The sequence below is a fragment of the Oncorhynchus masou genome, chromosome 15 (assembly GCF_036934945.1).
Source record: "Oncorhynchus masou masou isolate Uvic2021 chromosome 15, UVic_Omas_1.1, whole genome shotgun sequence".
In the NCBI taxonomy this organism is placed as follows: Eukaryota; Metazoa; Chordata; class Actinopteri; order Salmoniformes; family Salmonidae; genus Oncorhynchus; species Oncorhynchus masou.
The window spans coordinates 68,067,161-68,091,957 of record NC_088226.1 but is presented as its reverse complement, the minus strand read 5'-3'; the positions used below and the strand labels follow the sequence as shown (position 1 = coordinate 68,091,957).

At 51.5% G+C, this 24,797-nt stretch overlaps 1 protein-coding gene across 2 annotated transcripts in view; it reads left to right on the top strand.

Moving 5' to 3' along the window:
• Positions 1–24,797, top strand: part of LOC135556712 (zinc finger protein 609-like) — a 648,963-nt gene that overhangs the window by 14,108 nt on the left and 610,058 nt on the right. For both annotated transcript variants that reach the window (XM_064990108.1, XM_064990107.1), the window contains exon 2: positions 7,022–7,244. In XM_064990108.1, coding sequence (XP_064846180.1) covers positions 7,022–7,244 — 223 coding nt within the window. The remainder of the gene's footprint in view (positions 1–7,021; positions 7,245–24,797) is intronic.

Below are 24,797 nucleotides of genomic sequence, written 5' to 3'. Positions count from 1 at the left end.
AATTGAGTCACCTCGTCAGGCCCTGGAATGACTCCTCAGAGTCTTTGCTAACAGTGTGGCTGTAGAATGTTTAGTTGCCAGCCTGTAGATCCAGGGAGCCTCAGAGTCACCCTGCATGGAGATGGAGCCAGTGAGAGAGAGAGAGATGTTTAATTTAGCATCAGAGGACAACCACCGAGTGAGTGTTCACACAACCACAGGAGTTTTTCCTCAGACCGGAGCGTTTGGCTTTGCCTGACAGAGCCGCTCTCTCTGGGATGCTACTCATATCTCAATCTAAGTTCCCTGATAAAGTGGTTGTTTGGGGTGCTCATCAATGCATGATCATTGGCTATAAGATGCTTTCCTCATTCATCTCCAGCAGCGCCATCTCTGATATTCTCTGAGGGCTCAGTGAAATCCCTGACGATAAGGGCCTCTTAAAGAGGCGGTACCAGTGCTCCCTGGGGGGGCCCGCCGGTCCATGCTGCTGGCGCTGGTTGCCGCTCCAATTAAAGGCCCCACTTCTCTGAGCTCAATTCATCGGGGAGCTTGTTGCTTAACTGCCAAAACACACAGCGAGAGTCTCAATACAAACAAATGTTCCCGTGTGCCTCAGTTGGTAGAGCATGGTGCTTGCAACACCAGGGTTGTGGGTTCGATTCCCACAGGTGACCAGTAGGAAAATGTCTGCACTCACTATTGTAAGTAACTCTGGATAAGAGTGTATGCTAAATGTAAAAAAACATATATATATAAAGTCATTTTGTTGTCGTTCTCGTCGACACCCCTCTTCCTCGTTCCTCCAACTCCCCTTTCTCATGGTGGAGCCTCTTTGCTTACTGTGCTGCCTGTGAGAGTCAAAGAAACCGGAGAAGTGGTTGTGTAAATCCCTCCTTATCGTCACCACCTGTGTGTGGAAGTCATTAACAGTATCGTCACCACCTGTGTGTGGAAGTCATTAACAGTATCGTCACCACCTGTGTGTGGAAGTCATTAACAGTATCGTCACCACCTGTGTGTGGAAGTCATTAACAGTATCGTCACCACCTGTGTGGAAGTCATTAACAGTATCGTGTGGAAGTCATTAACAGTATCGTCACCACCTGTGTGTGGAAGTCATTAACAGTATCGTCACCACCTCTGCAGTGACAGCGTCATTCGCACTTTAGTGTGAAGCGCTCTTTACACCGTACGCCTTTTCTGTCAATCAGATAATGGATTGTATTTACAAAGCTCCTTTTCAATTCAATGTTTTAAGACTCTTCAAATTGTGTTGGAGTTTAGTGTTTCCCTTCTAAATTGTTTGTTTGTTTTGTGCAGCAAGACAGGTAGGTTTTTACTAAAATGAGTTCGGCTAGCCAGTCAGTAAGCAATGACATCATGGGGGTTTGTTTATCCAATTATAATTTTCTTACCTTTATTTAACTTGGCACGTCGGTTAAGAACAAGTTCTTATTTACAATGACGGCCTACACCGGCCAAACCCAGACGGCGCTGGACAAATTGTGCGCCACCCTATTGGACTCCCAATCACTGCCGGTTGTGATACAGCCTGGAATTGAACCAGGGTGTCTGAAGTGACACCTTAGACCACTGCGCCACTCGGGAGACCCCTAATGTATAATGTAGTATGATGTAGGGTCGAGCTTTTCAGTACTTTAATACTTAAAGTACGTCTGTTGTTCTGTAAACAAGGCCTGACGTCATGACAACACACTTTACTCTACACACCACAATCCGAACATACAAGTCAACCTCCACTTAGTCGTTTTAGCCTCTTGGGTACCAACAGCACTAAACAAAAGCTAAATAACAGGTGTGCTCTGAAAAGTTGACAATGGAAGCAATGTCGTCACAAGGGTTTGTCTACGATAAGGGCGTACATTCTTGAGAAAGGAGTGTTGCAGCCGCTGGCTGTAGACCAGTGTCTCTGTTTCCATTCATACATACAGGCCCTGGGTCTCAACCCCGCCCTGTGCAACTGTTGTCCAGGACTTTCTGATAGGCCGCCCCCAGGTGGTGAAGGTAGGAAACAAAATCTCCACTTTGCTGACCCTCAACACTGGGGCCCCACAAGGGTGCGTGCTCAGCCCTCTCCTGTCCTCCCTGTTCACCCACGACTGCGCGGCCATGCACACCTCCAACTCAATCATCAAGTTTACAGACGACACTACAGTGGTAGGCTTGATTACCAACAACGACGAGACGGCCTACAGGGAGGAGGTGAGGGCCCTCAGAGTGTGGTGTCAGGAAAATAACCTCTCACTCAACATCAACAACACAAAGGAGATGATCGTGGACTTTGGGAAGTAGCATAGGGAGCCCCCCCCTATCCACATCGACGGGACAGTAGTGGAGAAGGTGGAATGTTTTAAGTCCCTCTGTGTACACACCACGGACAAACTGAAATGGTCCACCCACACAGACAGTTTGGTGAAGAATGCGCAACAGCGCCTCTTCAACCTCAGGAGGCTGAAAAAATTTGGCCTGTGACCCAAAACCCTGACAAACTTTTACAGATGCACAATCGAGAGCATGCTGTCGGGCTGTATCACCGCCTGGTACGGCAACTGCACCGCCCACAACCACAAGGCTCTCCAGAGGGCGGTGCGGTCTGCACAACGCATTACTGGGGGCAAACTACCTGCCCTCCATGACACCTACAGCATCCAATGTCACAGGAAGGCCAAAAAGATTATCAAGGACAGCAACCACCCAAGCCACTGCCTGTTCACCCCGCTATCATCCAGAAGGTGAGGTCAGTACAGGTGCATCAAAGCTGGGACGGAGAGACTGAAAAACAGCTTATATCTCAAGGCCATCATTAACGCAGAGAGGCTGCTGCCTACACTGAGACCCAATCACTGGCCACTTTAAACAATGGATCACTAGTCACTTTATACAGTGCACTTTAAATAATTCCACTTTAATAATGTTTACATATCTTACATTACTCACATCATATGTATATACTGTATATTATACCATCTATTGCACCTTGCCTATGCCGCTTGGCCATCGCTCATCCATATACTTATATGTACATATTCTCATTCACCCCTTTACATTTGTGTGTATTAGGTAGTTGTTGGGGAATTGTTAGATTACTTGTTAGATATTACTGCACTGCCAGAACTGGAAGCACAAGCATTTCGCTACACTCACAGTAACGTCTGCTAACCATGTGTTTGTGACAAATTAAAATGTGATTTGTGTTTACTAGGGGTCTGGTTGACTGACAGCCCGGTCGGTTGCTAGTTTTCAGCATCATGTTCTACTAGCTCCAAGGTAGATGATGTGTTTGCTCAGGGGTTGTTGCCCCATGGGAAAGTGGTAGGAACTAAAGGCCAGTCCCCTCTCTGCAGAGGTGAGGGAGGCCATCTGCTGATTTGGTCTGGACTTGGCACTTCCTCGTTGATTAGGTCTGTGTTTCAGTGGTTCCATCAGCTTCTCTTCGGCTAGCCAGCTTTAACTGCCTGCGGAATCCCTGACAGCGTAACCCTGGTTTCTCCACGCAATACAATCATATATTCGCCTTTTTCCCTCCCTAACACACACAGGCTTTTCCCAAAGGCGGTACATTTTAACCCAGGTTGACTGAAGTGGATTGGTGAGTCTCTTCCACTCACCACTTTATGCAACTCCCCCTGTGTATTGTAAGCAAACACCAAGCAATTGGGGTGGCAGGTTGCCTAGTGGTTAGATCGAATCCCCGAGCTGACAAGGTAAAACAAATCTGTGGTTCTGCCCTTGAACAGGCAGTTAACCCACTGTTCTTAGACCAGTTAACCCCACTGTTCCTAGACCAGTTAACCCCACTGTTCCTAGACCAGTTAACCCCACTGTTCCTAGACCAGTTAACCAACTGTTCCTAGACCAGTTAACCCCACTGTTCCTAGACCAGTTAACCCCACTGTTCCTAGACCAGTTAACCCACTGTTCTTAGACCAGTTAACCCCACTGTTCCTAGACCAGTTAACCCCACTGTTCCTAGACCAGTTAACCAACTGTTCCTAGACCAGTTAACCCCACTGTTCCTAGACCAGTTAACCCCACTGTTCCTAGACCAGTTAACCAACTGTTCCTAGACCAGTTAACCCCACTGTTCCTAGACCAGTTAACCCCACTGTTCCTAGACCAGTTAACCCCACTGTTCCTAAACCAGTTAACCCCACTGTTCCTAGACCAGTTAACCCCACTGTTCCTAGACCAGTTAACCCCACTGTTCCTAGACCAGTTAACCCCACTGTTCCTAGACCAGTTAACCCACTGTTCCTAGACCAGTTAACCCACTGTTCCTAGACCAGTTAACCCCACTGTTCCCCGGTAGGCCGTCTTTGTAAATAAGAATTTGTTCTTAACTGTCTTGCCTAGCTAAATAAAATAAAAATGTAATTGTAAAATCTTTAACAATTCTCCCTAAAGTTCCATCCACACTGTTGTCGAAATAGCAAGTATATGTTGAGTGTAGTTGTAGGCTAGATGTTGCCATACCCGGGGTGGCAGGGTAGCCTAGTGGTTAGAGTGTTGGGCTAGTAACCGGAAGGTTGCGAGTTCAAACCCCCAAGCTGACAAGGTACAAATCTGTCGTTCTGCCCCTGAACAGTTAACTGCCCCTGGCAGTTAACCCACTGTTCCCAGGCTGTCATTGAAAATAAGAATTTGTTCTTAACTGACTTGCCTGGTTAAATAAAGGTAATTAAATAAAATATCCTAACTCCAATCGCATGTACATACTTACCTCACGGAATGACAGCTACTGCTAAATAAATAGCAAGACCTCAAGTATATTTATATAAACTATTTCCATTGTTGCTTTTTCTCACAATGTGTGGATTGATCTACTGCACTGTTTTCTGTTTTCGTTTGAAGATTGGTTTGGAAATGGTTCTGTTTGGAACATAGGCCTAGAACTGCTCTCCTTCTGCTGTTCTCCCGGCTATGCTTGGTTATATTTTGCGGTAAAATAGAGTTCTTTTTAAACGCTGCACTTTCATGTGTGTTGAGTCAATAAACACCACTAATTAGATTGTCTAATTGGCAACCCTGAGCAAGAACTTGCAATAATGCCTACAGACACACCAAGGTGCTTCATTTCAGCCATAGCTTATGTTTGAATGATTTGGTGCACTTAAGAGTTCTCAGCCATGAGTAATAATCATGGAGGACATTAATGATCTCTACCATCAAGGTTAAATAAGCTAGTGCTACCACCACAGCTTTCGGGAATATGGCTGACTAGCTCACACTGTGGGAGAGCTAGTCAGACCTACCTAACGCCAGCCGTTTACATGAGGTTGCCCTGTAGCTGATTTGCCCAAATAGTGGGGTACATTTATCAAATCAAATCCTGGGCCTCCCAGGGGGGGTTCAGTGGGTTTGTGAGAGGCTGAGAGCTCAGGCCAGAACAGTATGCTGTAGTTAAACCAGTAGACCGAAGAGAAGGGTTTCACTCTCTAAGACACTAATGTTCAACATTCACAGAGCAGGGGAAATGCCCTGCCACTGCTGCCAACAACAAGTAATGTTCAACATTCACAGAGCAGGGGAAATGCCCTGTCACTGCTGCCAACAACAAGTAATGTTCAACATTCACAGAGCAGGGGAAATGGCCAACCACTGCTGCCAACAACAAGTAATGTTCAACATTCACAGAGCAGGGGAAATGGCCGATCACTGCTGCCAACAACAAGTAATGTTCAACATTCACAGAGCAAGAGAAATGGCCTGCCACTGCTGGCAATAACAAGTAATGTTCAACATTCACAGAGCAGGAGAAATGGCCGACCACTGCTGCCAACAACAAGTTATGTTCAACATTCACAGAGCAGGGGAAATGGCCGACCACTGCTGCCAACAACAAGTAATGTTCAACATTCACAGAGCAGGGGAAATGGCCGACCACTGTTGCCAACAACAAGTAATGTTCAACATTCACAGAGCAGGGGAAATGGCCGACCACTGCTGCCAACAACAAGTACTGTTCAGCATTCACAGAGCAGGGGAAATGGCCGACCACTGCTGCCAACAACAAGTAATGTTCAACATTCACAGAGCAGGGGAAATGGTCTGCCACTGCTGCCAACAACAAGTAATGTTCAACATTCACAGAGCAGGGGAAATGGCCGACCACTGCTGCCAACAACAAGTAATGTTCAACATTCACAGAGCAGGGAAATGGCCGACCACTGCTGCCAACAACAAGTAATGTTCAACATTCACAGAGCAGGGGAAATGGCCGACCACTGCTGCCAACAACAAGTAATGTTCAACATTCACAGAGCAGGGGAAATGGCCGACCACTGCTGCCAACAACAAGTAATGTTCAACATTCACAGAGCAGGGGAAATGGCCGGCCACTGCTGCCAATAACAAGTAATGTTCAACATTCACAGAGCAGGGGAAATGGCCGACCACTGCTGCCAACAACAAGTAATGTTCAACATTCACAGAGCAGGGGAAATGCCCTGTCACTGCTGCCAACAACAAGTAATGTTCAACATTCACAGAGCAGGGGAAATGGCCGACCACTGCTGCCAACAACAAGTAATGTTCAACATTCACAGAGCAGGGGAAATGGTCTGCCACTGCCGCCAACAACAAGTAATGTTCAACATTCACAGAGCAGGGGAAATGGCCGACCACTGCTGCCAACAACAAGTAATGTTCAACATTCACAGAGCAGGGGAAATGGCCGATCACTGCTGCCAACAAGTAATGTTCAACATTCACAGAGCAGGGGAAATGCCCCGTCACTGCTGCCAACAACAAGTAATGTTCAACATTCACAGAGCAGGGGAAATGCCCTGTCACTGCTGCCAACAACAAGTAATGTTCAACATTCACAGAGCAGGGGAAATGGCCGACCACTGCTGCCAACAACAACCAAAGAATGCTTTGACTATCACTGTATCAGTACTCTATTCTTATCAATTCTTGCCACCTTCACGTTTTGCTGTGCCTATCGTAACGTAGGAACGGCCTCCTTTGGTGTGCTCTATGTCAGATTTAGTTGATCATGTTATCTTCTCTCTCCCAGATGGAGTCTCCCGTCTCCACTCCACCCCTCCATCTCATGGCGCCGGTGGGCCACAGCAATGACAGCATCGCCTCACCCTGTGAGCAGATCATGGTGCGCACGCGCTCAGTGGCGTCCAACACGACGGACATGGCCTTGGCCACGGAGCCCGAGTGCCTGGGGCCCTGCGAACCCGGGACCAGCGTCAACCTGGAGGGCATCGTCTGGCAGGAGACCGAGGACGGTAAGGGTTGTTCTATGAGCTGAGGGATACGGGGATATCATGTTGGTATAGTCTCTGTTTGAGGGGGGGGGGCCTCTCCTACTCAGTAATTTCTGTGTTGTTTTTGGTTTCCTTATGGTTTCCTATTGTAAAGTATCTTTGGGTAAAAACACTGTGAAAGTACTAGGTTATTTATTATTATGAGAAGGGACCAGAGCAGTTTTTTGTGCTACAAACACCTATATATTTTCTTTTTTTTGTGGAAAAGGGAAATGTATTGCCTGGGATTTCTTAATTTTTTTTTGTTGTTGTGTGGGGCCTATTATTTTATGTAGGGCCTCCCGATAAAATGTCATGAGGAGGAAAAGCAAGATGTTTTAGTTTTCTCTTATCCGCTGCCAAAAGTACAACTGGTATGAATTGTAAGCCTCTCTTTGGATAAATAATTCATTCATTAATGCAGAAGAGACATTCTTCAAAGAGGTGCATTTGGCAGTTATTCTGAGTTTTAACCACCACCTACAATGGGAGATGGCTCACCAGCGTTCCAGGGGCCGAGGGTCTTGTCTGCTTTGTGTGTTCTCACAGTGAGTCGGTCTACCCTCTATAGCCTGCTCGTCTGTCCTTCTCCCTCGCTCAGTAATGGAGAAAGGAAATAGCCGCCGCCTCCTCATTTTCAGCAGTTAGCCATTGCAGATTTAAAAGCATCTCATTTCACAAAAACCTTCAGATCTGTCGTCCTCGGCGCAGGCACAGCTAGCCCGCCTGCTCGGACATGCTTTCCCCCCGCGGGGATGCTAATGTGTTTAAACTGAAGGACTGTGCAGCACCAGATTGCCTTTAATGATTCAGTGCAGGGGTTGGAACACAGCGTATCCACATAGTAGTTTAGTCACTTACAATCCTTAGTGTTTCGAGAGGGCGGGAAAGATCCTCTGTGAGGCGGTGCTGTCTGTCTCCTGGTCCTCTGTGAGGCGGTGCTGTCTGTCTGCCTCCTGGTCTTCTGTGAGGTGGTGCTGTCTGTCTCCTGGTCCTCTGTGAGATGGTGCTGTCTGCCTCCTGGTCCTCTGTGAGGCGGTGCTGTCTGCCTCCTAGTCCTCTGTGAGGCGGTGCTGTCTGCCTCCTAGTCCTCTGTGAGGCGGTGCTGTCTGCCTCCTGGTCCTCTGTGAGGCGGTGCTGTCTGCCTCCTGGTCCTCTGTGAGGCGGTGCTGTTTGTCTCCTGGTCCTCTGTGAGGCGGTGCTGTCTGTTTCCTGGTCCTCTGTGAGGTGGTGCTGTCTGTCTCCTGGTCCTCTGTGAGGTGGTGCTGTCTGCCTCCTGGTCCTCTGTGAGGCGGTGCTGTCTGTCTCCTGGTCCTCTGTGAGGCGGTGCTGTCTGTCTCCTGGTCCTCTGTGAGGCGGTGCTGTCTGTCTGTCTCCTGGTCCCTCTGTGAGGCGGTGCTGTCTGTCTGCCTCCTGGTCCTCTGTGAGGCGGTGCTGTCTGTCTGCCTCCTGGTCCTCTGTGAGGCGGTGCTGTCTGTCTCCTGGTCCTCTGTGAGGCGGTGCTGTCTGTCTGTCTCCTGGTCCTCTGTGAGATGGTGCTGTCTGTCTCCTGGTCCTCTGTGAGGCGGTGCTGTCTGCCTCCTAGTCCTCTGTGAGGCGGTGCTGTCTGCCGTCTGTCTGTTTCCTGGTCCTCTGTGAGGCGGTGCTGTCTGCCTCCTGGTCCTCTGTGAGGCGGTGCTGTCTGCCGTCTGTCTGTCTCCTGGTCCCTCTGTGAGGCGGTGCTGTCTGCCTCCTGGTCCTCTGTGAGGCGGTGCTGTTTGTCTCCTGGTCCTCTGTGAGGCGGTGCTGTTTGTCTCCTGGTCCTCTGTGAGGCGGTGCTGTCTGTCTCCTGGTCCTCTGTGAGGCGGTGCTGTCTGCCTCCTGGTCCTCTGTGAGGCGGTGCTGTCTGCCGTCTGTCTGTCTCCTGGTCCCTCTGTGAGGCGGTGCTGTCTGCCTCCTGGTCCTCTGTGAGGCGGTGCTGTTTGTCTCCTGGTCCTCTGTGAGGCGGTGCTGTCTGTCTCCTGGTCCTCTGTGAGGCGGTGCTGTTTGTCTCCTGGTCCTCTGTGAGGCGGTGCTGTCTGTCTGTCTCCTGGTCCTCTGTGAGGCGGTGCTGTCTGTCTCCTGGTCCTCTGTGAGGCGGTGCTGTCTGTCTGTCTCCTGGTCCTCTGTGAGGCGGTGCTGTCTGTCTCCTGGTCCTCTGTGAGGCGGTGCTGTCTGTCTGTCTCCTGGTCCTCTGTGAGGCGGTGCTGTCTGTCTCCTGGTCCTCTGTGAGGTGGTGCTGTTTGTCTCCTGGTCCTCTGTGAGGCGGTGCTGTCTGTCTGTCTCCTGGTCCTCTGTGAGGCGGTGCTGTCTGTCTCCTGGTCCTCTGTGAGGCGGTGCTGTCTGTCTGTCTCCTGGTCCTCTGTGAGGCGGTGCTGTCTGCCTCCTGGTCCTCTGTGAGGTGGTGCTGTCTGTCTCCTGGTCCTCTGTGAGGTGGTGCTGTCTGCCTCCTGGTCCTCTGTGAGGCGGTGCTGTTTGTCTCCCTGGTCCTCTGTGAGGCGGTGCTGTCTGTCTGTCTCCTGGTCCTCTGTGAGGCGGTGCTGTCTGTCTCCTGGTCCTCTGTGAGGCGGTGCTGTCTGTCTGTCTCCTGGTCCTCTGTGAGGTGGTGCTGTCTCTGTCTCCTGGTCCTCTGTGAGGCGGTGCTGTCTGTCTCCTGGTCCTCTGTGAGGCGGTGCTGTCTGTCTCCTGGTCCTCTGTGAGGCGGTGCTGTCTGTCTGTCTCCTGGTCCTCTGTGAGGCGGTGCTGTCTGCCTCCTGGTCCATTAACAGCTATGAATAAATCGCTTTCAAAAGACCATGATTTAACAGCAGCAGCCGGGGTCAGGAGGCGTCTGGCTGCAGGCGTGCCCACGTGCCCCCACGCATTCCATGACCCCCGCCGCCACGATGTGGTTAGATGAACGAACACACACACACACACACTAACTCCCAGTTCACCCTATGGCGGCTGCTGAGCAGGAGATGTGACTGGGGAAGCTGAGAGATGGTGACTAGCTGGTTCCCCTCCCTTTTTCCTACCTCTCTGTCCGGTCGTGATTCAGTGCCTTGTTTGAGGTGTCACCCCCCCCCCCCCCAGGTCTCACCCTACCTCAGCAGCAGCCCCCTCCTCACTTGACAAAGAGATTAAGCACTGGGGGCAATAGACTGTAGACATCAAGGCTCAACAGTATCTACTTCAGTGCAGGACAGAGAGAGATGCAGTGTGTATGGAAGGAGAGCCTCGACCACTTCATCTGGCTATGTTTAAGGAGAGGGACTATTTAATACCTGTTGTTAGAAGCTGAACATTCAGAAGCGCGTGTGTTATCGGTGTGATGATTACCCCCCCGTGTCTTCCGACGTACTCATATGCAAATCAAGACAATGTGCGCTCCGTGTTGTCAGAAAGAGAGATTATTTAATGAGGTACGAGGGGGTATATCACGGCTAAGGGCTGTGTCCGGGCACTCTGCGTTGTGTCGTGCTTAAGAACATCCCTTAGCCGTTGTATACTGGCCATATATCACAAACCCCTGATGTGCCTTATTGATTATAAACTGGTAACCAACGTAATTACTGCAGTAAAAATATATTTTGTCATACCTGTGGTATACCACGGCTGTCAGCCAATCAACATTCAGGCCTCGAGACACCAGTTTATAATAGTCAATATATTCTACATGTTTTCCCCCTCAGTGGTGCAATTACACATCACTCAACACATCAGCTGCATATCCACAGCTTCCTTCATTAAAGTGGGTCACGTTAGTTGGTTTGTGATATTTCACTACCAAATGCTGACCTTTGTTGCCGTGCGGTATGTATCGAGTGCTGTGTAGATCAATGAGCAACCCCATGCTGGACCTGACAGGGAGAAGTGTTGGCAGGGGAGGAGAGGCCCCTGAATCCTCCAGCCCCCCTGACACACACACACACACACACACACACGGGCCAAGACCCACGCTCACTCCCCCACTGTGGGGTTGCCACAGTTACAGGCGTCTACGCCCGGGCATTTTTTGATTTAATGTGTTATGATTTGGGATTCAATTAACTTTGAACACAAGCCAGTTTTTTTTGAGGGGGGGGGGCTGTAGAATTGTATTTTTGTGGTGTTTGGACAAAGAACAATGGAGACATGTGTGAGTGGAGAATTAAGCAGTGGAGGAAGCTGTGAGGAGTGAAATATCTATTGTTGGAGCTCTGCCGTGCTGTTTGAAACAATATAGCTCTGTCGTGCTGTTTGAAACAATTGGTTGCTAAGCCAACTGAGAGGAGGCTCTGGGGTTCACAACTGAGAAAGCCCTTCTAGCTCAGATCTCTTGATTCGCTCGGTCCAACACAGGTTGTCAGAAAAGCCCGTTGCTTGTACCCCGGCTTGTTTTTGTCCCCGTCCAACAAGAATAAAATGATGATGGACACTGAGATGTGGATGTCGAGTTTGTCTATGTAGGGGAGCTGATCTGAAACACACACACACACACACACACACACACACACACACACACACACACACTGCGAGGAGCCCCTGGGGGGGCTCTGCAGTTTCCCTGGCAGAGATATTCACTGTGGTGTCGGTAAAGCTCGCTCGGAGCATTCTCTCACTACCCACTACACCACTCTTTTGTCTCTCTCTCTCTCTCTCTCTCAGTCCTGTGGTTTTGGCCTCTGACTCTGTCCTGTGGTTTTGGCCTCTCACTCTCCCAGTCCCTTGGTTTTGGCCTCTCACTCTCCCAGTCCCTTGGTCTTGGCCTCTCACTCTCCCAGTCCCTTGGTCTTGGCCTCTCACTCTCTCAGTCCCGTGGTTTTGGCCTCTCACTCTCCCAGTCCCGTGGTTTTGGCCTCTCACTCTCCCAGTCCCGTGGTTTTGGCCTCTCACTCTCCCAGTCCCTTGGTTTTGGCCTCTCACTCTCCCAGTCCCTTGGTTTTGGCCTCTCACTCTCCCAGTCCCGTGGTTTTGGCCTCTCACTCTCCCAGTCCCGTGGTTTTGGCCTCTCACTCTCCCAGTCCCGTGATTTTGGCCTCTCACTCTCCCAGTCCCTTGGTTTTGGCCTCTCACTCTCCCAGTCCCTTGGTTTTGGCCTCTCACTCTCCCAGTCCCTTGGTTTTGGCCTCTCACTCTCCCAGTCCCTTGGTTTTGGCCTCGGCTTTCCCTCTCACATCATCATCCCCTTCTGTCCACAGCTAGGCCCCGCTCCATTCCATCCATGGACCAGCCCTACTGGTCTAGACAGCCCAGCCCTACTGGTCTAGACAGCCCAGCCCTACTGGTCTAGACAGCCCAGCCCTACTGGTCTAGACAGCCCAGCCCAGCCCTACTGGTCTAGACAGCCCAGCCCACCAGCCCTACTGGTCTAGACAGCCCAGCCCTACTGGTCTAGACAGTCCAGCCCTACTGGTCGAGACAGTCCAGCCCTACTGGTCGAGACAGTCCAGCCCTACTGGTCGAGACAGTCCAGCCCTACTGGTCGAGACAGCCCAGCCCTACTGGTCGAGACAGCCCAGCCCTACTGGTCTAGAAAGCCCAGCCCTACTGGTCTAGACAGCCCAGCCCTACTGGTCTAGACAGCCCAGCCCTACTGGTCTAGACAGCCCAGCCCTACTGGTCTAGACAGCCCAACCCAGCCCTATTGGTCTAGACAGCCCAACCCAGCCCTATTGGTCAAGACAGCCCAACCCAGCCCTACTGGTCTAAACAGCTCAGCTCAACCCAGCCCTACTGGTCTAGACAGCCCAGCCCAACCCAGCCCTACTGGTCTAGACAGCCCAGCCCTACTGGTCTAGACAACCCAGCCCTACTGGTCTTGACAGCCCATTCCTACTGGTCTAGACAGCCCAACCCAACCCAGCAATAGTGGTCTAGACAGCCCAGCCCTAGTGGTCTAGACAGCCCAGCCCTAGTGGTCTAGACAGCCCAGCCCTAGTGGTCTAGACAGCCCAGCCCTAGTGGTCTAGACAGCCCAGCCCTAGTGGTCTAGACAGCCCAGCCCTAGTGGTCTAGACAGCCCAGCCCTAGTGGTCTAGACAGCCCAGCCCTAGTGGTCTAGACAGCCCAGCCCTAGTGGTCTAGACAGCCCCTGCCCTAGACAGCCCAGCCCTAGACAGCCCAGCCCTACTGGTCTAGACAGCCCAGCCCAGCCCTACTGGTCTAGACAGCCCAGCCCAGCCCTACTGGTCTAGACAGCCCAGCCCAGCCCTACTGGTCTAGACAGCCCAGCCCTACTGGTCTAGACAGCCCCTGCCCTAGACAGCCCCTGCCCTAGACAGCCCAGCCCTACTGGTCTTAGACAGCCCAGCCCTACTGGTCTTAGACAGCCCAGCCCTACTGGTCTAGACAGCCCAGCCCAGCCCTACTGGTCTAGACAGCCCAGCCCTATTGGTCTAGACAGCCCAACCCTATTGGTCTAGACAGCCCAGCCCAACACAGCCCTACTGGTCTAGACAGCCCAACCCAGACCCTACTGGTCTATACTGCCCAGCCCTACTAGTCTATACTGCCCAGCCCTACTGGTCTAAACAGCCCAGCCCAGCCCTACTGGTTTAGACAGCCCAGCCCAACCCAGTCCTACTGGTCTAGACAGCCCAGTCCTACTGGTCTAGACAGCCCAGCCCTACTGGTCTAGACATCCCAGCCCAACCTAACCCTACTGGTCGAGACAGCCCAGCCCAGCCCATCCCTACTGGTCGAGACAGCCCAGCCCAGCCCATCCCTACTGGTCTAGACAGCCCAGCCCAACCCATCCCTACTGGTCTAGACAGCCCAGCCCAACCCATCCCTACTGGATGATACCTATAACGGGGAAAAAAGGGTTTTCTAATCAGGGTGTCCACGTGTCCTTAGTCTTAAGCTCTTAAATTCATTCATTTAAATTAAAGGCCTTAAAATGTCTTAAATTCAGTTTTCAATGTTCTTAAAAAATGGTGACTCTCCGCGCTCTACAGTGCGAGCGTTTATTTAATATTATCCAAGTATGGTCACAAGTACGAGTTGTGATCTTGTAGCTAAATAAATGCTGCAGTAGCTTTTTTCAAAGTATTTCTGACGTTTTGTTTCATATCTGGTAATGCAGAAAGAAATCTATGCTGAAGGATTCATTTTTTTATAGAAGCAATGGGCACAGTCATAAAAGTTACTCAAGTCTACTAAAGTGAGACTTTGTCCTCTTTGTTTCTTGGCTATTTACATGGTTTTGTTCACAAGCCAGGTTGCTTTTCAATATTTTAGTTTGCTCCCACTGCTAGCAAAAAGAGACATCGTTTACCTTTACTGGGGACATTCTCACAGGCACACGTGATGACTCAAGTACCAAGATATCACCTTAAATGGCCAGCTAAACTATTTTGTTAAAATGCTCAGGTCAGAGAATATTACATTACATTCGCAATATTCCACATGACTTCTTACTAGTAATACATGTGTTGTTATAGAAACATTACTCATTGCTCATCGGTTTTGTGTGTTTCTTTGTGTAATTAGGGCCTCAAAAAGTATTTTGACTGGTAAAAACCCAAAGACGCTATTTAAAACCCAAAGACGCTATTTATGCTAGTTATGCAAGTTATGCTAGTTATCAAATCAAATTAAATTTATTTATATAGCCCTTCGTACATCAGCTGATATCTCAAAGTGCTGTACAGAAACCCAGCCTAAAACCCCAAACAGCAAGCAATGCAGGTGTAGAAGCACGGTGGTTAGGAAAAACTCCCTAGAAAGGCCAAAACCTAGGAAGAAACCTAGAGAGGAACCAGGTTATGTGGGGTGGCCAGTTCTCTTCTGGCTGTGCCGGGTAGAGATTATAACAGAACATGGCCAAGATGTTCAAATGTTCATAAATGACCAGCATGGTCAAATAATAATAAGGCAGAACAGTTGAAACTGGAGCAGCAGCACGGCCAGGTGGACTGGGGACAGCAAGGAGTCATCATGTCAGGTAGTCCTGGGGCATGGTCCTAGGGCTCAGGTCCTCCGAGGGAGAGAAAGAAAGAGAATTAGAGAGAGCATATGTGGGGTGGCCAGTCCTCTTCCGGCTGTGCCGGGTGGAGATTATAACAGAACATGGCCAAGATGTTCAAATGTTCATAAATGACCAGCATGGTCGAATAATAATAAGGCAGAACAGTTGAAACTGGAGCAGCAGCACGGCCAGCTGGACTGGGGACAGCAAGGAGTCATCATGTCAGGTAGTCCTGGGGCATGGTCCTAGGGCTCAGGTCCTCCGAGAGAGAGAAAGAGAGAGAGAAGGAGAGAATTAGAGAACGCACACTTAGATTCACACAGGACACCAAATTGGACAGGAGAAGTACTCCAGATATAACAAACTGACCGCAGCCCCCCGACACATAAACTACTGCAGCATAAATACTGGAGGCTGAGACAGGAGGGGTCAGGAGACACTGTGGCCCCATCCGAGGACACCCCCGGGCAGGGCCAAACAGGAAGGATATAACCCCACCCACTTTGCCGAAGCACAGCCCCCACACCACTAGAGGGATATCTTCAACCACCAACTTACCATCCTGAGACAAAGCTGAGTATAGCCCACAAAGATCTCCGCCATGGCACAACCCAAGGGTGGGCGCCAACCCAGACAGTGAATCAACCCACTCAGGTGACGCACCCCTTCCAGGGACGGCATGAGAGAGCCCCAGTAAGCCAGTGACTCAGCCCCTGTAATAGGGTTAGAGGCAGAGAATCCCAGTGGAAAGAGGGGAAACCGGCCAGGCAGAGACAGCAAGGGCGGTTCGTTGCTCCAGAACCTTTCCGTTCACCTTCCCACTCCTGGGCCAGACTACACTCAATCATATGACCCACTGAAGAGATGAGTCTTCAGTAAAGACTTAAAGGTTGAGAAAGAGTTTGCGTCTCTGACATGGGTAGGCAGACCGTTCCATAAAAATGGAGCTCTATAGGAGAAAGCCCTGCCTCCAGCTGTTTGCTTAGAAATTCTAGGGACAATTTGGAGGCCTGCGTCTTGTGACCGTAGCGTACATGTAGGTATGTACGGCAGGACCAAATCAGAGAGATAGGTAGGAGCAAGCCCATGTAATGCTTTGTAGGTTAGCAGTAAAACCTTGAAATCAGCCCTTGCTTTGACAGGAAGCCAGAGTAGGGAGGCTAGCACTGGAGTAATATGATCAAATTTTTTGGTTCTTGTCAGGATTCTAGCATCCGTATTTAGCACTAACTGAAGTTTATTTAGTGCTTTATCCGGGTAGCCGGAAAGTAGAGCATTGCAGTAGTCTAACCTAGAAGTGACAAAAGCATGGATAAATCTTTCTGCATTTTTGGACAGAAAGTTTCTGATTTTTGCAATGTTACGTAGATGGAAAAAAGCTGTCCTTGAAATGGTCTTGATATGTTCTTCAAAAGAGAGATCAGGGTTATGCTAGTTATGCTAGTTACGCTAGTTACGCTAGTTAAAGGTGTGAATTTGTGACTGACTCCTATTAAATGTATGCAGTGTGTGGTCAGTGAGTATTAAGGCCTACTACAACAGGGAGCAGCCGAGGGGGTCAGTCAGTATGTCGTAGTCAGGGAGCAGCAGAAGGGGTCAGTCGGTATGTCGTGGTCAGGGAGCAGTAGAGGGGTCAGTCGGTATATCGTGGTCAGGGAGCAGCAGAAGGGGTCAGTCGGTATATCGTGGTCAGGGAGCAGTAGAAGGGGCCAGTCAGTGTGTCGTGGTCAGGGAGCAGTAGAAGGGGCCAGTCAGTGTGTCGTGGTCAGGGAGCAGTAGAAGGGGCCAGTCAGTGTGTCGTGGTCAGGGAGCAGTAGAAGGGGCCAGTCAGTGTGTCGTGGTCAGGGAGCAGTAGAAGGGGCCAGTCAGACATCCAGTCAGTGTGTCGTGGTCAGGGAGCAGTAGAGGGGTCAGTCGGTATGTCGTGGTCAGGGAGCAGCAGAAGGGGTCAGTCTGTATATTGTGGTCAGGGAGCAGTAGAAGGGGTCAGTTGGTATATCGTGGTCAGGGAGCAGTAGAAGGGGTCAGTCGGTATGTCGTGGTCAGGGAGCAGTAGAGGGGTCAGTCGGTATGTCGTGGTCAGTGAGCAGCAGAAGGGATCAATCGTTATGTCGTGGTCAGGGAGCAGCAGAAGGGATCAATCGTTATGTCATGGTCAGGGAGCAGTAGAAGGGGCCAGTCAGTGTGTCGTGGTCAGGGAGCAGCAGAAGGGGTCAGTCAGTGTGTCTGCACAATCAGTTAACACTACTCAAGGTCTCAGTGTGAGGGCTTGTTTTTCAGCCCCAGGGAAGCACAAACGGCACACGGCTGCCAAGCCCTCTGCCCTCAGAGGAAAGGAAAGGAACGAGGAGGGGATTTGGAGCTGTTCTCTATCCCTTCCATTCAGCGGGAGTCGCTCAGCTTGTGTTAAATGGCTGGTGAGGTGATTTCAAAAGAGCGCCCCCTCACCCTGGTCATGTGACCCGGATATTCAGAGAGTCGTCACCGTAGCCTCGCTACAGGAGCAAGACCTCATCAACACAGATGTCTGGCATCCGCATTCCATCCTCATTCCATCCGCATTCCATCCTCATTCCATCCTCATTCCATCCGCATTCCATCCTCATTCCATCCTCATTCCATCCTCATTCCATCCGCATTCCATCCTCATTACATCCGCATTCCATCCTCATTCCATCCTCATTCCATCCTCATTCCATCCGCATTCCATCCGCATTCCATCCGCATTCCATCCGCATTCCATCCGCATTCCATCCGCATTCCATCCGCATTCCATCCGCATTCCATTCTCATTCCATCCGCATTACATCCGCATTCCATCCTCATTCCATCGGCATTCCATCCTCATTCCATCCGCATTCCATCCGCATTCCATTCTCATTCCATCTTCATTCCATCCTCATTCCATCCGCATTCCATCCTCATTCCATCCGCATTCCATCCATTTTCTAATGCTTGCAGAAGTGGTATATTTTGTTCCTTTGGTAAACATTTAAAAGTTTGTTGATTACCTATTTCAATTTTAGTTATTAGCCTACGCCCAATTATTTGAAAAAAAAATAGGAGAAGCACCAATGTGACCTCAAGTATCCATATTGGCACAATTACTGAGACCAGTTGAATGTTAGTGCCGGATTGGCCTCCAGACTTCATCCTTATTGGAACACCAAGATAAGGTGATAACTTTTGAAAGCCCAGCTCTACCACAGATTTCAGCTACATGGTTCTAGCTAGCTTTGTGTGTGTGGAAGAGTGTAATCCAATGCCACAGTTTATCAGTTACCATTTAGCAGTGAAGGGATTTCATTCCTTTATACCCGGTAGTCGATTGGCACCGTTTCCTCTGGGATTAAAACCTTTATCACTGTTATCAACACTTTGGACAATGTAGAATAATCCCACACAGCTCTCGTCAACACAATGCCTTTTAAACATCAATTGAGAACATAAACTCTCTGACTTTCAGGCTGGATGGGATTGTGCACTGGTGGGTGACGCTAGCACAGGCCCTTTATTTAGTCCTCCAGACATTTACATTATATGGATTTTGTCCACTCATCTATTTGACCTGCAGTTGGTGAATGGGGGAAAAATATAATACGACTAGTTAAAGGAGAATGGTGCCTAGGGGCCTCGGACGACCTGCAGACTTGACCCACCGCAGGGGAGGGGGGCCTTAGTGGCCAGGGGAGGGGGCCTTAGTGGCCAGGGGGAGGGGGGCCTTAGTGGCCAGGGGGAGGGGGCCTTAGTGGCCAGGCTGGAGGGGGGCCTTAGTGGCCAGGGGGAGGGGGCTTTAGTGGCCAGGGGGAGGGGGCCTTAGTGGCCAGGGGGAGGGGGCCTTAGTGGCCAGGGGGAGGGGAGGGGGCCTTAGTGGCCAGGGGGAGGGGGAGGGGGCCTTGGTGGCCAGGGGGAGGGGGAGGGGGGCCTTGGTGGCCAGGGGGAGGGGGGGGGCCTTAGTGGCCAGGGGGAGGGGGGCCTTAGTGGCCAGGGGGAGGGGGGCCTTAGTGGCCAGGGGGAGGGGGGCCTTAGTGGCCAGGGGGAGGGAGGCCTTAGTGGCCATGGGGAGGGGGCCTTAGTGGCCAGGGGGAGGGGGGCCTTAGTGGCCAGGGGGAGGGGAGGAGGTCCTTAGTGGCCAGGGGGAGGGGGTCCTTAGTGGCCAGGGGGAGGGGGCCTTAGTGGCCAGGGGAAAGGGGGGCCTTAGTGGCCAGGGGAGGGGGTCCTTAGTGGCCAGGGGGAGGGGGTCCTTAGTGGCCAGGGGAGGGGGTCCTTAGTGGCCAGGGGGAGGGGGTCCTTAGTGGCCAGGGGGAGGGGGTCCTTAGTGGCCAGGGGGAGGGGGTCCTTAGTGGCCAGGGGGAGGGGGTCCTTAGTGGCCAGGGGGAGGGGGGCCTTAGTGGCCAGGGGGAGGAGGATTACGGGGTCCATGCCTGCCTATTTAATGAAAGCCCTTCCAGTGGGGGAAAGATGAAACTGGTGACCCAGGCAGGAGAGGTTCCCAGACCTCTAGGCTCCCTCTGGGAGCTTGTCAGCTCTTTGTTGCCATTAGAGAGGCTTTTGATGGGAGAGGCGAGGAGGGATGAGCGGAGCAAGGCTGGTGGTGATCTTTGATGGGGGAGGTGAGGAGAAGTGGTCTTTGTTGCCATTAGGGAGGTCTTTGAGGGAGGTGAGGCGAAGTGGTCTTTGTTGCTCTACGGGGGCAGTGGAAGGCAAGGGGTTCCTAGCTGGTGCTCTTGAGAATCAACATGGGGGCAACCGGTTCATGTGTCTCGTAGCTTCTTTCTCTCTCGTTGTATCTTGCCATTTTACTTTTCTTATTACTCTTTTCTGTCTCCATTTCTTTCTGGGCCTCTTTTTCTGTTGCTTACTTTCCGCTTCCTGGGCCTTTCTGCTTCCTGGGCCTTTCCGCTTCCTGGGCCTTTCTGCTTCCTGGGCCTTTCTGCTTCCTGGGCCTTTCTGCTTCCTGGGCCTTTCTGCTTCCTGAGCCTTTCTGCTTCCTGGGCCTTTCTGCTTCCTGGGCCTTCTGCTTCCTGGGCCTTTCTGCTTCCTGGGCCTTTCTGCTTCCTGGGCCTTTCTGCTTCCTGGGCCTTTCTGCTTCCTGGGCCTTTCTGCTTCCTGGGCCTTTCTGCTTCCTGGGCCTTTCTGCTTCCTGGGCCTTTCTGCTTCCTGGGCCTTTCTGCTTCCTGGGCCTTTCTGCTTCCTGGGCCTTTCTGCTTCCTGGGCCTTTCTGCTTCCTGGGCCTTTCTGCTTCCTGGGCCTTTCTGCTTCCTGGGCCATTCTGCTTCCTGGGCCATTCTGCTTCCTGGGCCTTTCTGCTTCCTGGGCCTTTCTGCTTCCTGGGCCATTCTGCTTCCTGGGCCTTTCTGCTTCCTGAGCCTTTCTGCTTCCTGGGCCTTTCTGCTTCCTGGGCCTTTCTGCTTCCTGAGCCTTTCTGCTTCCTGAGCCTTTCCGCTTCCTGGGCCTTTCTGCTTCCTGGGCCTTTCTGCTTCCTGGGCCTTTCCGCTTCCTGGGCCTTTCTGCTTCCTGGGCCTTTCTGCTTCCTGGGCCTTTCTGCTTCCTGGGCCTTTCTGCTTCCTGGGCTTGATACAAATGATCCAGGCTAACTCCAATGTATTTAGCAGATGACGAAGGGAGGCCTATTTTGGTTGCCTATTTTTCACTTGCTAGTTCGGAAGCTACTTGACTCCTTCAACTCGGCCATGGAGAAGGAAAAATAATTACCTACAAATCCTCCAACCGTATCTGAAGATCTGCTCTGTACGCTCTCTGGTTCAGTAAGACCCCGGTAAGTGGAGCTTGTAGTCTTGAGTTAGGATTGTCAGCCGTGTCCGTTTGCTGCTCTTTGTATGCGCAGTCTGCGGAGAGGTATGCAAAACAACCGCAGAGAGTCCCAGACTTCAAGTATGAAAAACAGCATGGCTTTACCGCTCCGCAACGAGCCATTCTCCCACTGGCTGTCTTCTACGAGCCATTCTCCCACTGGCTGTCTTCTACGAGCCATTCTCCCACTGGCTGTCTTCTACGAGCCATTCTCCCACTGGCTGTCTTCTACGAGCCATTCTCCCACTGGCTGTCTTCTACGAGCCATTCTCCCACTGGCTGTCTTCTACGGCCATTCTCCCACTGGCTGTCTTCTACGAGCCATTCTCCCACTGGCTGTCTTCTACGAGCCATTCTCCCACTGGCTGTCTTCTACGAGCCATTCTCCCACTGGCTGTCTTCTACGCGCCATTCTCCCACTGGCTGTCTTCTACGCGCCATTCTCCCACTGGCTGTCTTCTACGCGCCATTCTCCCACTGGCTGTCTTCTACGAGCCATTCTCCCACTGGCTGTCTTCTACGAGCCATTCTCCCACTGGCTGTCTTCTACGAGCCATTCTCCCACTGGCTGTCTTCTACGAGCCATTCTCCCACTGGCTGTCTTCTACGAGCCATTCTCCCACTGGCTGTCTTCTACGAGCCATTCTCCCACTGGCTGTCTTCTACGAGCCATTCTCCCACTGGCTGTCTTCTACGAGCCATTCTCCCACTGGCTGTCTTCTACGAGCCATTCTCCCACTGGCTGTCTTCTACGAGCCATTCTCCCACTGTCTGTCTTCTACGAGCCATTCTCCCACTGGCTGTCTTCTACGAGCCATTCTCCCACTGGCTGTCTTCTACGAGCCATTCTCCCACTGGCTGTCTTCTACGAGCCATTCTCCCACTGGCTGTCTTCTACGAGCCATTCTCCCACTGGCTGTCTTCTACGAGCCATTCTCCCACTGGCTGTCTTCTACGAGCCATTCTCCCACTGGCTGTCTTCTACGAGCCATTCTCCCACTGGCTGTCTTCTACGAGCCATTCTCCCATTGGCTGTCTTCTACGAGCCATACAAACCCCAGGCAGGTTCTCTGGGAGGGGACAAACATTTACATTACATTACATTTAAGTCATTTAGCAGACGCTCTTATCCAGAGCGACTTACAAATTGGTGAATTCACCTTCTGACATCCAGTGGAACAGCCACTTTACAATAGTGTATCTAAATCATTTAAGGGGGGGGTGAGAAGGATTACTTTATCCTATCCTAGGTATTCCTTGAAGAGGTGGGGTTTCAGGTGTCTCCGGAAGGTGGTGATTGACTCCGCTGTCCTGGCGTCGTGAGGGAGTTTGTTCCACCATTGGGGGGCCAGAGCAGCGAACAGTTTTGACTGGGCTGAGCGGGAACTGTACTTCCTCAGTGGTAGGGAGGCGAGCAGGCCAGAGGTGGATGAACGCAGTGCCCTTGTTTGGGTGTAGGGCCTGATCAGAGCCTGGAGGTACTGCGGTGCCGTTCCCCTCACAGCTCCGTAGGCAAGCACCATGGTCTTGTAGCGGATGCGAGCTTCAACTGGAAGCCAGTGGAGAGAGCGGAGGAGCGGGGTGACGTGAGAGAACTTGGGAAGGTTGAACACCAGACGGGCTGCGGCGTTCTGGATGAGTTGTAGGGGTTTAATGGCACAGGCAGGGAGCCCAGCCAACAGCGAGTTGCAGTAATCCAGACGGGAGATGACAAGTGCCTGGATTAGGACCTGCGCCGCTTCCTGTGTGAGGCAGGGTCGTACTCTGCGGATGTTGTAGAGCATGAACCTACAGGAATGGGCCACCGCCTTGATGTTAGTTGAGAACGACAGGGTGTTGTCCAGGATCACGCCAAGGTTCTTAGCGCTCTGGGAGGAGGACACAATGGAGTTGTCAACCGTGATGGCGAGATCATGGAACGGGCAGTCCTTCCCCGGGAGGAAGAGCAGCTCCGTCTTGCCGAGGTTCAGCTTGAGGTGGTGATCCGTCATCCACACTGATATGTCTGCCAGACACCTGGTCATCAGAAGGGGGAAAGGAGAAGATTAATTGTGTGTCGTCTGCATAGCAATGATAGGAGAGACCATGTGAGGTTATGACAGAGCCAAGTGACTTGGTGTATAGCGAGAATAGGAGAGGGCCTAGAACAGAGCCCTGGGGGACACCAGTGGTGAGAGCGCGTGGCGAGGAGACAGATTCTCGCCACGCCACCTGGTAGGAGCGACCTGTCAGGTAGGACGCAATCCAAGCGTGGGCCGCGCCGGAGATGCCCAACTCGGAGAGGGTGGAGAGGAGGATCTGATGGTTCACAGTATCGAAGGCAGCCGATAGGTCTAGAAGGATGAGAGCAGAGGAGAGAGAGTTAGCTTTAGCAGTGCGGAGCGCCTCCGTGATACAGAGAAGAGCAGTCTCAGTTGAATGACTAGTCTTGAAACCTGACTGATTTGGATCAAGAAGGTCATTCTGAGAGAGATAGCGGAGAGCTGGCCAAGGACGGCACGTTCAAGAGTTTTGGAGAGAAAAGAAAGAAGGGATACTGGTCTGTAGTTGTTGACATCGGAGGGATCGAGTGTAGGTTTTTTTTCAGAAGGGTGCAACTCTCGCTCTCTTGAAGACGGAAGGGACGTAGCCAGCGGTCAGGGATGAGTTGATGAGCGAGGTGAGGTAAGGGAGAAGGTCTCCGGAAATGGTCTGGAGAAGAGAGGAGGGGATAGGGTCAAGCGGGCAGGTTGTTGGGCGGCCGGCCGTCACAAGAAGCGAGATTTCATCTGGAGAGAGGGAGAAAGAGGTCAGAGCACAGGGTAGGGCAGTGTGAGCAGAACCAGCGGTGTCGTTTGACTTAGCAAACGAGGATCGGATGTCGTCGACCTTCTTTTCAAAATGGTTGACGAAGTCATCTGCAGAGAGGGAGGAGGGGGGGGGAGGAGGATTCGCAAACGAGGATCGGATGTCGTCGACCTTCTTTTCAAAATGGTTGACGAAGTCATCTGCAGAGAGGGAGGAGGGGGGGTGAGGAGGATTCAGGAGGGAGGAGAAGGTGGCAAAGAGCTTCCTAGGGTTAGAGGCAGATGCTTGGAATTTAGAGTGGTAGAAAGTGGCATTAGCAGCAGAGACAGAGGAGGAAAATGTAGAGAGGAGGGAGTGAAAGGATGCCAGGTCCGCAGGGAGGCGAGTTTTCCTCCATTTCCGCCGGCTGCCCGGAGCACTGTTCTGTGAGCTCGCAATGAGTCGTCGAGCCACGGAGCGGGAGGGGAGGACCGAGCCGGCCTGGAGGATAGGGGACATAGAGAGTCAAAGGATGCAGAAAGGGAAGAGAGGAGGGTTGAGGAGGCAGAATCAGGAGATAGGTTGGAGAAGGTATGCGCAGAGGGAAGAGATGATAGGATGGAAGAGGAGAGAGTAGCGGGGGAGAGAGAGCGAAGGTTGGGACGGCGCGATACCATCCGAGTAGGGGCAGTGTGGGAAGTGTTGGATGAGAGCGAGAGGGAAAAGGATACAAGGTAGTGGTCGGAGACTTGGAGGGGAGTTGCAATGAGGCAGGCTCGCTGGGAGGGGACAAAGACTATTTAATTCGGGCCAATTTCAAGTTTTCATAACAATCGGTAATCTGCATTTTTGGAAGCCAGTTATGGCCGATTACATTGCATTCCACGAGGAAACTGAGTGGCAGGCTGAACACTTGTTACGCGAGTGCAGCAAGGAGCCACGGTAAGTTCCTAGCTAGCATTAAACGTATCTATAAAAAACAATCAATCTTCAGATAATCACTA